The sequence below is a fragment of the Salmo trutta genome, chromosome 19, assembly GCF_901001165.1.
Source record: "Salmo trutta chromosome 19, fSalTru1.1, whole genome shotgun sequence".
NCBI classification, from domain to species: Eukaryota; Metazoa; Chordata; class Actinopteri; order Salmoniformes; family Salmonidae; genus Salmo; species Salmo trutta.
In genome coordinates this window covers 22,297,770-22,311,048 of record NC_042975.1, presented here as the reverse complement: position 1 = coordinate 22,311,048, position 13,279 = coordinate 22,297,770, and the positions used below count along the sequence as shown (strand labels likewise).

The 13,279-nt window shown below is 42.4% G+C and overlaps 1 protein-coding gene across 2 annotated transcripts in view; it reads left to right on the top strand.

Annotated features, from left to right (window-relative positions):
• The window catches only part of robo3 (roundabout, axon guidance receptor, homolog 3 (Drosophila)), a 248,478-nt gene that overhangs the window by 173,567 nt on the left and 61,632 nt on the right, over positions 1–13,279 (top strand). Inside the window, exons 3-7 of one of the 2 annotated variants that reach the window (XM_029700136.1) lie at positions 3,992–4,149; positions 6,507–6,627; positions 7,225–7,363; positions 7,535–7,662; positions 9,822–9,833. In XM_029700136.1, the coding sequence (XP_029555996.1) occupies positions 3,992–4,149; positions 6,507–6,627; positions 7,225–7,363; positions 7,535–7,662; positions 9,822–9,833 (558 nt within the window). The remainder of the gene's footprint in view (positions 1–3,991; positions 4,150–6,506; positions 6,628–7,224; positions 7,364–7,534; positions 7,663–9,821; positions 9,834–13,279) is intronic. The other variant, XM_029700135.1, reaches the window with a different exon arrangement.

Sequence of the window (13,279 nt, the reverse complement as noted above, 5' to 3'; positions counted from 1 at the left end):
GTGTGTGTGTGTGTGTGTGTGTGTGCGTGTGTGTGTGCGTGTGTGTGTGCGTGCGTGCGTGCGTGTGTTTCAGGCCCTCAGTTGATGTGCTGATGGGAGAGTGTGGATCCCAAAGGCTGTGTGGTCCACTCCAATGATTGGAGTCTAGGGAAAGGGGTGGTACTATGGGATCTAACATATACCGTGTGGGCAAGTAAGCATACACATGCCCTAGGCAAGGGCTTAGAAATAGCAATGATATACTCATAACTAAGGCACTACAATCTACTATCCTCAAGGAAACTGAGATGTGGAGCGTTTTAACATCAGTCTCAACAGTTCATTTACTGTTCATTCATCCCAGAAAACATCTCTTCCAGCATATACTGTATCTCCATGATACTGCAACTGTTGAAGGAAATAAAAAAATATCCCCAATTCTCTCTCAATCAGACACTTCGATCTGGCATGACCTTGCTTATAAACAAAACAGGCTGATGTATGGAGACACACACACACACACACTGGACGCCACACTATCTTGACATTTGGAGAAATGATTACAAACATAAGCAGGATGAGAGGGCCCCATTGACAGAGATAGGGAGAGTGAGTCCTCATAAGGGATGTAACCCATCAGTAGAGATAAGGTGTCCTCATAATGGATGTTAGCCATTGACAGAGATAGGGAGTGTCTTCATAAGTTCCGTAAAGGAGGGTCATGGTAATGTCCTCAGGTTTTGTTGGCTTTTCTCAACCTTCATTATAGGAGCGAGTTGTCATGAATCAGCTCAGAACCACCCTGCTCGGGTGACATTGTGAGGACTTTAGCACTGTAATTCAGCCCCTAAAGACCAGTTAAGGGATAGTGGTGCTTTTTGGAGTGTGACAAAGCTTTTCATTGGAATATCTGAATAATAGACAATATAGTGAATCAGTGCTGTTGCAATTAATATAGGATAAGGCCTTCCATATTTTGGAGGAAAACCTTTGAGGGAAATCTTTCCTCTTAACATTTGACTGGAAGATTTGAGAGTTTCACACTTTCCATACTCATGAGAGCATGTTCAGTGAGGATGTAGTGAGAACGTCCATGCATTGATATTACTAATTAGGTCATCATAATATATGCAACACATTCACCCCCATAACGCTCTCACACATCAATAAATCATCCACCATCATTGATGTCCGAATCTCAATTCACTCTAAACTTCAAAGATAAGTGGCCGATTTTGTTTAGAAAGTTGAGTAACTTTAGAAGCCGAAGACACCCCCCATTTTCACAAGTTTCTCATTGGCTAACTGTGGGACAGAAGCTGATGTGAAAGGGAATTTTGGGAGGGTACAAATATGGGGGTGATATTTGAGGATAGGAGCCTGGGGTTGGACAGTGATCCCTCTCAAATACCAACTCCACTATGCTCATAGTTATTTTTAACACAATGATACAAGCTACTGCCATTTTCCAACTGACTCCGTTCAGTTTAACGCATATCAACAGCACTCTGGTATTACAGTAGATCAGTGCTTAATTTGTAAATTGGGAGGTTCCGGAACAAAAAGTGAGCAAGAGGGGGGGGGGGGCCTGGGGAGTTCTAAAGTACCGGAATGCATGAGGGGGAGAAAAAAAAATCACCTTTACAATAAAGCATTGCATGCATAGCATTGCATTTGTGTAGTGACATAGAGCAGTAGAAAAGAGGCCCTTAAAAGAAGTTGCACACATTGGGAACATTTTTAAATAAGGTCCGGAAAAAACGTGGCCTTTTATAAATGCATTACATGCAATTCTACGTCATTTTACATGACTGGAGACTTTTTTAATACAGAACAAATGATCGAAATTACAGGCTTTGACAGGCTTTGACACTGACAAACTGAAAATCTGAGCTCAATGAAAACGACCTCGTCTTGAATCCATCAATAGCCTAGGCCTAGGTGTGCGGAGACACATATTGTAGGCTACAATGTGAGGAGGAAATTATAGTCCTAAAAATGCTTTCCAGTTTCTATGACTCGCCCAATGATGTGCAGCACACTCACTGGTGATGGCAAATGCGCTCGTGCCAAAAGTATCTCTTTCTTTTGTAAAACAATATTTGGAAGTTGATCAAATATTTTGGTACCCTACAGTATAGAGTCTCTGCTTTTCAGCAGGAGCCATTTGCTTTCCAACCTGTGTTTTCCCTTGATCTTATTTGAAATTTTGCGAAAGGCCTGTTTTGTCTGCATGCTGTTTTTTTACTGACAGATTTGCCACACGTTCCCGACTGTAGGCTATTCCTTATTATTGGGCAGCTAGGCTATTTATTATACTCCTTATTATCAACAGCTAGGCTATTTTTTTTAAATAAGCAAATGATCCTCTGGGGCTAAATTATAGGCCTTCACATAATGTAGTAGGCTATTCTGAATGATTTCATTAACAGACAGCAGGAATTCAATAATTTTGGCAAATGTATTTCAATTCATCAGGGGTGCTGCAGTTCCTTCAGAACCCTTCGCGCGGCTATAATTCTATCAGGAAATAAATGATGAAGTGTAACACCGGATAGATGACAGTTGCAGGCTCATGTCTATCAGAGCAGAGAGATCATACAAATTGAATTAATTCTAGCTATGTGAGAGATACTGGTGCACTTCTCACACAGCCACGGCCTTGCGTTGATCTCGAACATACAGTAAATTACAATGTTGAGCAAACCATAAACCCAAGCCTGGCCCAAACCGAATCAGCTCTTAGAATATTAGGCTCTGGCCTAAACATTTTTTTTTTAAATAACGTTTTTTGTAGGGGCAGGATAATTAATGAAGAGGCAACTCGAATGAACTTTGATCGCATTTATAATAATTTTTACATTGAAAAAAGTTTATTGTTTTTCATGCCACAAGAGGTACAGAATCCGGCCAAATAAGTTCCGGAACAAAACAGTCCAAAACGGAGAGGTGCCGGATCCTGTTCCGGCAAGAACCAGCTCAAATTAAGCACTGCAGTAGATTGAATCGAGTGCAAAGCAATATCACAAGGCCCTTCTGCTCATAAACTTAAGGCCATATCCAGGCACCAATTGCAGAGTGGCAGAGAGTGAAATAACGAGGGGGGGGATGTGTGAGAATTTAAGTGTGTTTGTGCGTGTTCGTATATCTGTAGGGTTTTGTCTCATGTTCTGTGCACAACTATGTGTTTGAGTGTATGTCTCTAGTATTTTCAAGTGTTTGTATTTCTGTCTCATGTACAGCGTCTATATCTTTTTGTCTGTGTGTGTGTGTGTGTGTGTGTGTGTGTGTGTGGGGGGGGGGGGGGGGGGGGTCTGATTGAAGAATTAATCCACTTTGTGCCACACACACACACATAAACACACACACGAACACACGCAAGAACACACGCGCACTGAGTCAATGAAGACCATAGGGAGGCATCCAGATGCACACGCACACGCAAATAAACACAGTCATTTCATTATCCCAGAATTGAAGGGCTTTGGGTTATAACATTAAATCACACACTGAGAGTTGCTCTTGCTTTCTGAATTTCATCTGTTTTGCATTCATCGCTTATTTAGACTTGAGACTTGATAGTGGAGGCAGCACAAAGCATTATGGCATACAGTTCCTACTTACAAATGAAACTTAGCCTACATTATAAGCTACCCTGCATAGTGAAAGATGTGCTAGACTACCCTTACTTTAGAATTTTGATGTGGACTTCCACGGTATCTTTGTCTTTCCCTTACAGAGGGAAAGGCAGAGCTATTATGATCTTGCTATTACCTATCGAATCGTATTACATCAACAAAGTGCTTAGGGGGTTAGGGGTTGATTTGGAATTGGGCAGTAGGCGTAGTTCTCTGTATCTCCCTCCCTCTATTCAATTCCATCTGCGATAGTGCTTTGTTGGCAAGAAATACATGTAATACGTGTAAAATTACCAAGCAAATGATATTGAGGAATCATTGCTGTATAATAACCCCCCTCACCTCCCTCTCTCCAACCTCTCTCTTATCTCCAGTCCTGAGGGATGACTTCAGGCAGACGCCCAGTGACGTTGTGGTGGCGGCAGGGGAGCCAGCGGTCATGGAGTGCATCCCCCCGCGGGGCCACCCGGAGCCCACCATCTCCTGGAAGAGGAACAACATGAAAGTCAACGACCACGACGAGAGGATCACTGTGAGTCCTTTCTATCTGTCTATAGAAATATGCCTCTGTTGCATCCTTCAATAATTTCATTATTGTGGCTATCCAAAAAAGACCTGCAAGGCCTGCATATTCGTCTATCTGTACCTATAGTACCACTCAAAAGTTTGGACACACCTACTTATTGGATTTTTCTTTATTTTGACTATTTTCTACAATGCAGAATAATAGTGAAGACAACAAAACTATGAAATAACACACATGGAATCATGTAGTAACCAAAAAAAGTGTTAAACAAATAAAAATATATTTTAGATTTTAGATTCTTAAAAGTAGCCACCCGTTGCCTTGTTGACAGCTTTGCACACTCTTGGCATTCTCTCAACCAGCTTCACCTGAAATGCTTCTCCAACAGTCTTGCAGGGGTTCCCACATATGCTGAGCAGTTGTTGGCTGCTTTTCCTTCACTTTGCAGTCCAACTCATCCCAAATCATCTCAATTGGGTTGAGGTCGGGTGATTGTGGAGGCCAGGTGATCTGATACAGAACTCCATCACTCTCCTTCTTGGTCAAATAGCCCTTACACAGCCTGGATGTGTGTTGGGTCATTGTCCTGTTGAAAAACTAATTATAGTCCCTCTAAGCGCAAACCAGATGGGATGGCGTATCACTGCAGAATTCTGTGGAAGCCATGCTGGTTAAGTGTTCCTTGAATTCTAAATAAATCACCAAGAGTGTCACCAACAAAGCACCCCCACACCTCCTCCTCCATGCTTCACAGTGGGAACCACACATGCGGAGATCATCTGTTCACATAATCTGTGTCTCACAAAAACACGGCGGTTGGAACCAAAAATCGCACATTTGGACTCATCGGACCAAAGGACAGATTTCCACCAGTGTAATGTTCATTGCTCGTGTATCTCTTACTCACACAAGTATCTTCTTCTTATTGTTGTCCTTTAGTAGTGGTTTCTTTGCAGCAATTCAACCATGAAGGCCTGATTCATGTAGTTTCCTCTAAACAGTTGATGTTGAGATGTGTACTTGAACTCTGTGAAGAATTTATTTGGGCTGCAATTTCTGAGGCTGGTAACTCTAATGAACATATTGTCTGCAGCAGAGGTAACTCTGGGTCTTCCCTTCCTGTGGCGGTCCTCATGAGAGCCAGTTTCTTCATAGTGGTTGACATTTTCTGCATTGACTGACCTTGATGTCTTAAAGTAATGATAGACTGTCATTTCTCTTTGCTTATTTGAGCTGTTCTTGCCATAATATGGACTTGGTATTTTATCAAATAGGGCTATCTTCTGTATACCACCCCTACCTTGTCACAACACAACTGATTTGCTCAAACGCATTAAAAACAAATGAAATTCCACAAATTAACTTGCATTCCAGGTGACTACCTCATGAAGCTGGTTGAGAGAATGCAAGCGTTAGCAAAGGCGAAGGGTGGCCACTTTGAAGAATCTGAAATGTAAAATATATTTTGATTTGTTTAACACTTTTTTGGTTACTACATGATTCCATATGTGTTATTTCATAGTTTTGATGTCTTCACTATTATTCTACAATGTAGAAAATAGTCAAAATAAAGAAAACCCCTTGAATGAGTAGGTGTGTCCAAACTTTTGACTGGTACTGTATATACAGATAGTTGTCTGTCTATCTATCTATCTACACCTATACATATCTATAAGTATACCTATAGAACCTAGAATACCTGTATCTATACCTCAGTTTCATCATTTCAGTGTTGTATCCATAGACTCTAAGGTTGTATCGCAATCATGGACAATCATGTGTATGGAATTGCATTGATTTTTGATTTTCGTCAATTATGGAAGTGAATAGATTATATGGCTCATTTAATTGAATCTATTTGAAGGTGTAATGACCAAAAACTGAACCCACCAGTACAACAGACCACCTCTCTGCTCTCCCTGAGGCCAAAAGCACTCTGATACACTACACACATAACTGATACACTACACACGTAACTCACACTACAGTCACTTATCTGTATAGAAGGCTTTGGGTATATGTATTCCACATTTGTCCATGTGGAGGTTCTCTCAATGTCAAGTACAACCACATGAATAAGAGGAATAGTCAGAGGGGGGATGGGAGAGAGAGAGAGTGGGGTGAGGTTGGAGAAAGAGAGAGGGACAGAAACGGAAAGAGATAGTGACAATTTGATGCTAGGGGTATGGAGAGAGAGAGATAAACAGACACAGATGCCTAAATGTGTTGTTTGCTTAATAAACAACATGATAGAGTGAATAGGCTTGGGGACATGACAAGCACATCACCATGCTTCCGTCCCCCCTGCGGTGTCTTTTAAGGGGACACTGGTGGCTTACTTCTTGACTCTCTCTCTCTCATAGATTCGAGGAGGCAAGCTGATGATTTCGAACACGAGGAAGAGCGACGCAGGCATGTTTGTGTGTGTGGGAACCAATATGGTGGGGGAAAGGGACAGCGACCCAGCAGAACTAGTGGTGTTTGGTGAGTGGAGTTTACATTCAGATGACCTTGCTTTCCCTGGTTCTGTGTTTTCTCTGGTCCTCTCTATTTTCTACTGTGTATTTATCATATTTTCCCAACTTCTGTCACTCTCCAATCTTGTCCTACTTTTCTTTTTCTCTCTCTCTTTCTCTCTCGCTGTACGTTGTTTTCTCTCTGACCATATCTCTCTCTCACTCTCTCTCTCTCTCTCTCTTTCTCTCTCGCTGTACGTTGTTTTCTCTCTGACCATATCTCTCTCTCACTCTCTCTCTCTCTCTCTCTCTCTTTCTCTCTCGCTGTACGTTGTTTTCTCTCTGACCATATCTCTCTCTCTCTCTCTCTCTCTCTCTCTCTCTCTTTCTCTCTCGCTGTACGTTGTTTTCTCTCTGACCATATCTCTCTCACTCTCTCTCTCTCTCTCTCTCTCTCTCTCTCTCTCTCTCTTTCTCTCTCGCTGTACGTTGTTTTCTCTCTGACCATATCTCTCTCTCACTCTCTCTTTCTCTCTCTCTCTCTCTCTCTCTCTCTTTCTCTCTCGCTGTACGTTGTTTTCTCTCTGACCATATCTCTCTCTCTCTCTCTCTCTCGGTCTGTCAGAGCGACCCATGTTCGTTAAGCGTCCTGTGAACCAGGTGGTGTTGGCTGATGACACGGTGGACTTCCTGTGTGAGGCCCACGGAGACCCCGCCCCCACCATCCGCTGGAGGAGAGAGGAAGGAGAGCTGCCCCGTGGCAGGTGAGAACACACACACACACAGAGAGAGAGAGAGAGAGAGAGAGAGAGAGAGATAGATACACAGCATTGCATTAGTCACCAGAAATCAATGAGAGCGAATGGACCCCATGTACAGTAGCATAACATGCTATCATTCTATATATTCACCCTGGTCTGTTGTTGTTGTTGCAGGTCAGATATCCGCAGTGACCACAGCCTGCGTCTGACCCAGGTCCGGGCTGAGGACGAGGGCACCTACACCTGCGTGTCTGAGAATAGCGTGGGCAAGGCAGAGGCATCGGGCAGCCTGCAGGTCCATGGTAAGACCAGGCACAACACACATGAATATGGACATACATGAATGTGGGCATGAGTGAGACACACACAGTCTCTTATGTAAAGCTGACAGGCATTATTAAAGGTTTAGTTTAGTTCAATTTCAGCAGCACTTGACTCCATCAGTAATGACTTAGGTCTCCTGCACTTTTTGACATTTTACTTTTGGAACCCTCCACACACACACATGCGTGTGCGCATACACACACACAAGTAAAGACACAGGTGCACAAATACGCACCAATAGGAGTTTATGGCATGGAATTGCTTGGAGATTGTTCTGTGTGAATTATGGCAACATTATTTAGTTTGGAGAGTGCAGCTGCAATATTAATGGGGTATGCTAGTGTGTGTGTGTTATTTTTTTTAAAGTATAGCCATCAAACCATAATACCTAGCCATAGCAGGTATGGCTTTTAATTTAAATTCACTCAATTCAGAAGATGAATAGAAATTCTGTTAGAAATTTTAAAATGGCATTTATTTATTTCTCACTTTCTGAATTGACTAAATTGACTCCAACCGGAACCATACTACAACCCTCCAACCTGAGCCATACTACATAACCTCTATGGGCTAGGTGGGACGCTTGCTACTCAACAGCCAGTGGAATCCCGTGGCGCGTTATTCAAATACCTTAGAAATGCTATTACTTCAATTTTTCAAACATATGACTATTTTACAGCATTTTAAAGACAAGACTCTCGTTAATCTAACCACACTGTCCGATTTCAAAAAGGCTTTACAACGAAAGCAAAACATTAGATTATGTCAGCAGAGTACCCAGCCAGAAATAATCAGACACCCATTTTTCAAGCTAGCATATAATGTCACAAAAAACAAAACCACAGCTAAATGCAGCACTAACCTTTGATGATCTTCATCAGATGACACGCCTAGGACATTATGTTATACAATACATGCATGTTTTGTTCAATCAAGTTCATATTTATATCAAAAACCAGCTTTTTACATTAGCATGTGACTAGCATGTGACTAGCATTCCCACTTCCGGTGAATTTACTAAATTACTCACGATAAACGTTCACAAAAAACATAACAATTATTTTAAGAATTATAGATACAGAACTCCTTTCTGCACTCGCTATGTCCGATTTTAAAATAGCTTTTCGGTGAATGCACATTTTGCAATATTCTGAGTAGATAGCCCGGCCATCACTGGCTAGCTATTTTGACACCAACAAAGTGTGGTACTCACCAAACTCCGATTTACTATTAGAAAAGTTTGATTACCTTTGGTGTTCTTCGTCAGAATGCACTCCCAGGACTTCTACTTCAATAACAAATGTTGGTTTGGTCCCAAATAATCCATAGTTATATCCAAATAGCGGCGTTTTGTTTGTGCGTTCAAGACACTATCCGAAGGGTAAATAAGGGTGACGCGCCCGACGTGTTTCGTGACAAAAAAATTCTAAATATTCCATTACCGTACTTCGAAGCATGTCAACCGCTGTTTAAAATCAATTTTTATGCCATTTTTCTCGTAAAAAAGCGATAATATTCCGACCGGGAGTGGTTGTTTTCGTTCAAAGAGAGAGAAAGTAAACATGGTGTCAGCTCGGGCACGCGCCTCCAGTCTCATTGTCCTCAGATCAACCACTTACAAAATGCGCTAATGTTTTTCAGCCATGGCCTGCAAAGCCACCATTCAGCTTTCTGGCGACATCTGAGAGCCTATGGGAGCGTTAGAAAATGTCACGTCATGCCAGAGATCCCCTGTTTTGGTTAGAGATGATCAAGAAGGCCATGAAATGGTCAGAGAGAGCGCTTCCTGTTTGGAATCTTCTCAGGTTTTGGCCTGCCAAATGAGTTCTGTTATACTCACAGACACCATGCAAACAGTTTTAGAAACTTTAGGGTGTTTTCTATCCAAATCAAACAATTATATGCATATTCTAGTTACTGGGCAGGAGTAGTAACCAGATTAAATCGGGTACGTTTTTTATCCGGCCGTGCAAATACTGCCCCCTATCCCCAACAGCATAAAGCATAATCTAATGATGATACACTAAATCTTGGTTCACTGGACTCATTAAATCAAGTCTCAACTCAACCCATCTCATTTTCATTCATCTCTTTGTTTTTTTTCTCTGCTCAATTTTTCTCCATCTCTCCATTCCAGTGGGTCCATTCAGTAAGTACACCATTTCATCTTGTGTGTGTGTGTGTCGAGAGGAGGGCAAGGAATTATTTGATTCCATGTGGTTGCCATACAGATGTAGGATCTTAATTTGAGCCAGTTTGCTACAGCAGGAAAATAATCCTGCAGCAACAGGAAATGTGAATTATTATGTGGATTATTAATAGACCTTTTTGTAGGGGTTGATAGATTGTTTGTTAGGGCAAATCAAGTTTGAATTTTCAGAGTGGAAATTAAACTTTTTAAAACTTAAATCCATGACAAGTTTGCATTTCCTGCAATGCAGGAAAATTCTCAGCAACAAAAGACTGATCAAATGAAGATACTTCATCTGTATTGGGCATAGTAGAAACCCCTCGTTTGCTTTTATACTGTATGATTGGGGGGAAAAGTCAATAGTCATTAAGTGCCCCTGGCAGCCCTGTCAAATCATACTCTGACAATACCATATGTATGTTGTTGTAGGTGTACAGAAAAGGCTAGCTCTGTGTGCATCAATATCACGGACCAGTTTGATCCAATTACATTTTTTGGCATTTTAATGTTTATGTTTGAGGTGTCAATGGTTGTTGCTGTATTTATAGTGCAGACTATCTATAGTACAGACCATTTTGTAGATGAACTCGAAGCTGATTGGATTGCTGACATTGATCCACGACTTTCACATTCTTGTTCTGAAGCCATTCCAGTGTTGCTTTGGCTGTATGCTTGGGGTTATTGTCCTATTGGAACGTAAATCTCCACCCGAGTCAAAGGTTGTTTGCACTCTGAAGCAGGCTATCAATGATTAGCCTGTGTTTTGCTCCATTCATTGTTACCTCTATCCTTACCAGTTTCCCAGTCCCTGCCGATGAAAAACATCCCCATAGCATGATGCTGCCACCACCATGCTTCACTCTAGGGATGGTGTTAGACGGGTGATAAACTGTGCACGGTTTTCTCCAGGCATAGCACTTATCATTCAGGCCAAAGAGTTACATTTTTGTCTCATCAGAGCACAGAATCTTTTGCAAACTCCAGGCATGTTTCATGTACCTTTTTCTCAGGAGTGGCTTTTGTCTGGCCACTCTCCCATAAAGCCCAGATTGGTGAAGTGCTGTAGCGACTGTTATCCTTCTGGCAGGTTCTTCCATCTCAGCCAAGGAACTCTGTAGTTCTGTCAGACTGGTCATTGGGGTGCCTCCCGAGTGGCGCAGCCGTCTAAGGCACTGGATTGTAGTGCTTGAGGCGTCACTACAGACCCGGGCTCGATCCCAGGCTGTGTCACAGCCGGCCGTGACCGGTAGACCCATGAGGCGGTGCACAATTGGTCCAGCGTCGTCTGGGTTAGGGGAGGAGTTGGCCGGCTGGGATTTCCTTGTTCCATCGCTCTCCAGCGACTCCTTGTGGTGGGCCAGGTCCCTGCCAGCTGGACGGTGTTTCCTCTGACACATTGGTTCTTCTGGATTAAGCGAGCAGTGCGGCTTGGCAGGGTGGTGTTCGGAGGACGCATGGCTCTCGACCTTCCCCGCTCCCAAGGCTGTAGGGGAGTTGCAGTGGAGTAAATCAGCTACTTGCATATTACCTCAGTTTACTTGTTGAAATGATACAGGTGAGTTCAGTTATGGGGGCCCTATCTGGGATAGACAAACAATCTCAAAGGATATTTTTTTATCATGCCCGCAGCACGAATAAAATCATGACATAATCTCAATGTGGTATTTCCTAAACTGCCCTGTGTATTAGCATGACAATAGAGGGATAAATATGCGAGTGAGTGAGTGAGTGAGTGAGTGAGTGAGTGAGTGAGTGAGTGAGTGAGTGAGTGAGTGAGTGAGTGAGTGGTAGCGATTTGGTCTGTTCTATCAGCATCTATTAAAAAAAATGTTTTATAAAGGTAAAAGATGGCATCCATTTTATCAGCAAAACATCAGTATGCACTTTCATCTTCCAAATAAAATTTGGATAGAACATTTTGTGGACTTAGATCAACATGCAAGGGTTTTCGTATAAACATCTGTTTCAATTTTTTCTTCTGGGAAATATCTTGAAGGAAGATGTCTTAGCACAGAACATTGTTCTTAGAGGGTACATTGAACTTTAGCAGTTTCAAGATTAAAATGCATTTTTGATGCAGTATTAACAGCGTTTGGGTGCTTTTTATTTCAAGTGGGTCTACTCCAGCGCGCGTGTGTGTGTCTGTCTGTTGTCTGTCTGCGTCACTGTGTGACTTTGACAGCTGCCTGTCACTCTCTGCCCCTGAGGAGGCTCTCTCCAAGGACACGGCTGTGCTTTGTTACTGTGTCTGTGTGTCTGTGCGTGTGTGTGTGCATATGTAAGACGGCTTGAGAAGGAGAACTGACTGTTCTTGTGTGTATGTGTGTGTGTAAGATAGCTTGTTTGCGTTTGTCTGTTTGAGTGTGTGTATAAACATCACAAGAGCAATGACAAGCACAGATGACTCCTGGACAGACTATCGTCTAATTCGCTCCACTATGTCCATCTGACTCATGCGGAAAAGGAGGGTGCAGAAAAAGCTGAATCGGCCAAGGTTTGACATCAAAAGTCTGGGTGATGCCAGCAAATGACAACACCTCCAGACTGTTCTAAGTGCAGAACTGCACGAATAATATCCTAAGGATATTGAAACACACTGGAGCATGCTCAAGTCCACCATCCTTAACGCCAAGGACACCCTCGGCTATAAGACCAAAAAGCACAAGAACTGGTTTGATGAGAATGACTCTGAAATTTAACAGCTCATTGACACCAAGCAGAGAACCTTCTGTGCCTGGCAGAACAATATCAACTGCAGGGCCACAAGAGAAGCTCATACCAGAGCAAAGACAGTTGTCCAACACCAGGTGAAGGAAGTAAAAACACAAATGATGGACAGAAAAGGCCCTGGAGATCCAGCAGCTGGCAGACACTGGTGATTCCAGAGACTTTGAGGAGCTCCTCAACAGAAGTACAACAGTTGAGATAGAGGTCAATGATCATGTCCCTCAGCGACCAACAAAGGAGGAATACATGGGAGAACCACCTAGCCTGCAGGAGGTGCAAGATGCCATCAGGAAGAGGAGGAACAACAAAGCCACCGGCCCCGATGGGATTCCAGCAGAAATCCTGAAGGAAGGCGGACCAGTGCTCCTAAAATACATACAGTAACAGTCAAAAGTTTGGACACACCTACTCATTCAAGGGTATTTCTTTATTTTGACTATTTTCTACATTGTAGAATAATAGTGAAGACATCAAAACTATGAAATAACACATATGAAATCATGTAGTAACCAAAAAAGTGTTAAACAAATAAAAATATATTTTATATTTGAAATTCTTCCAAGTAGCCACCCTTTGCCTTGATGACAGCTTTGCACACTCATAGCATTCTCTCAACCATTTCTTTCCTTCTAAATGCATTTTAGCCAATCAGTTGTGTTGTGAAGGTAGGGTTGGTA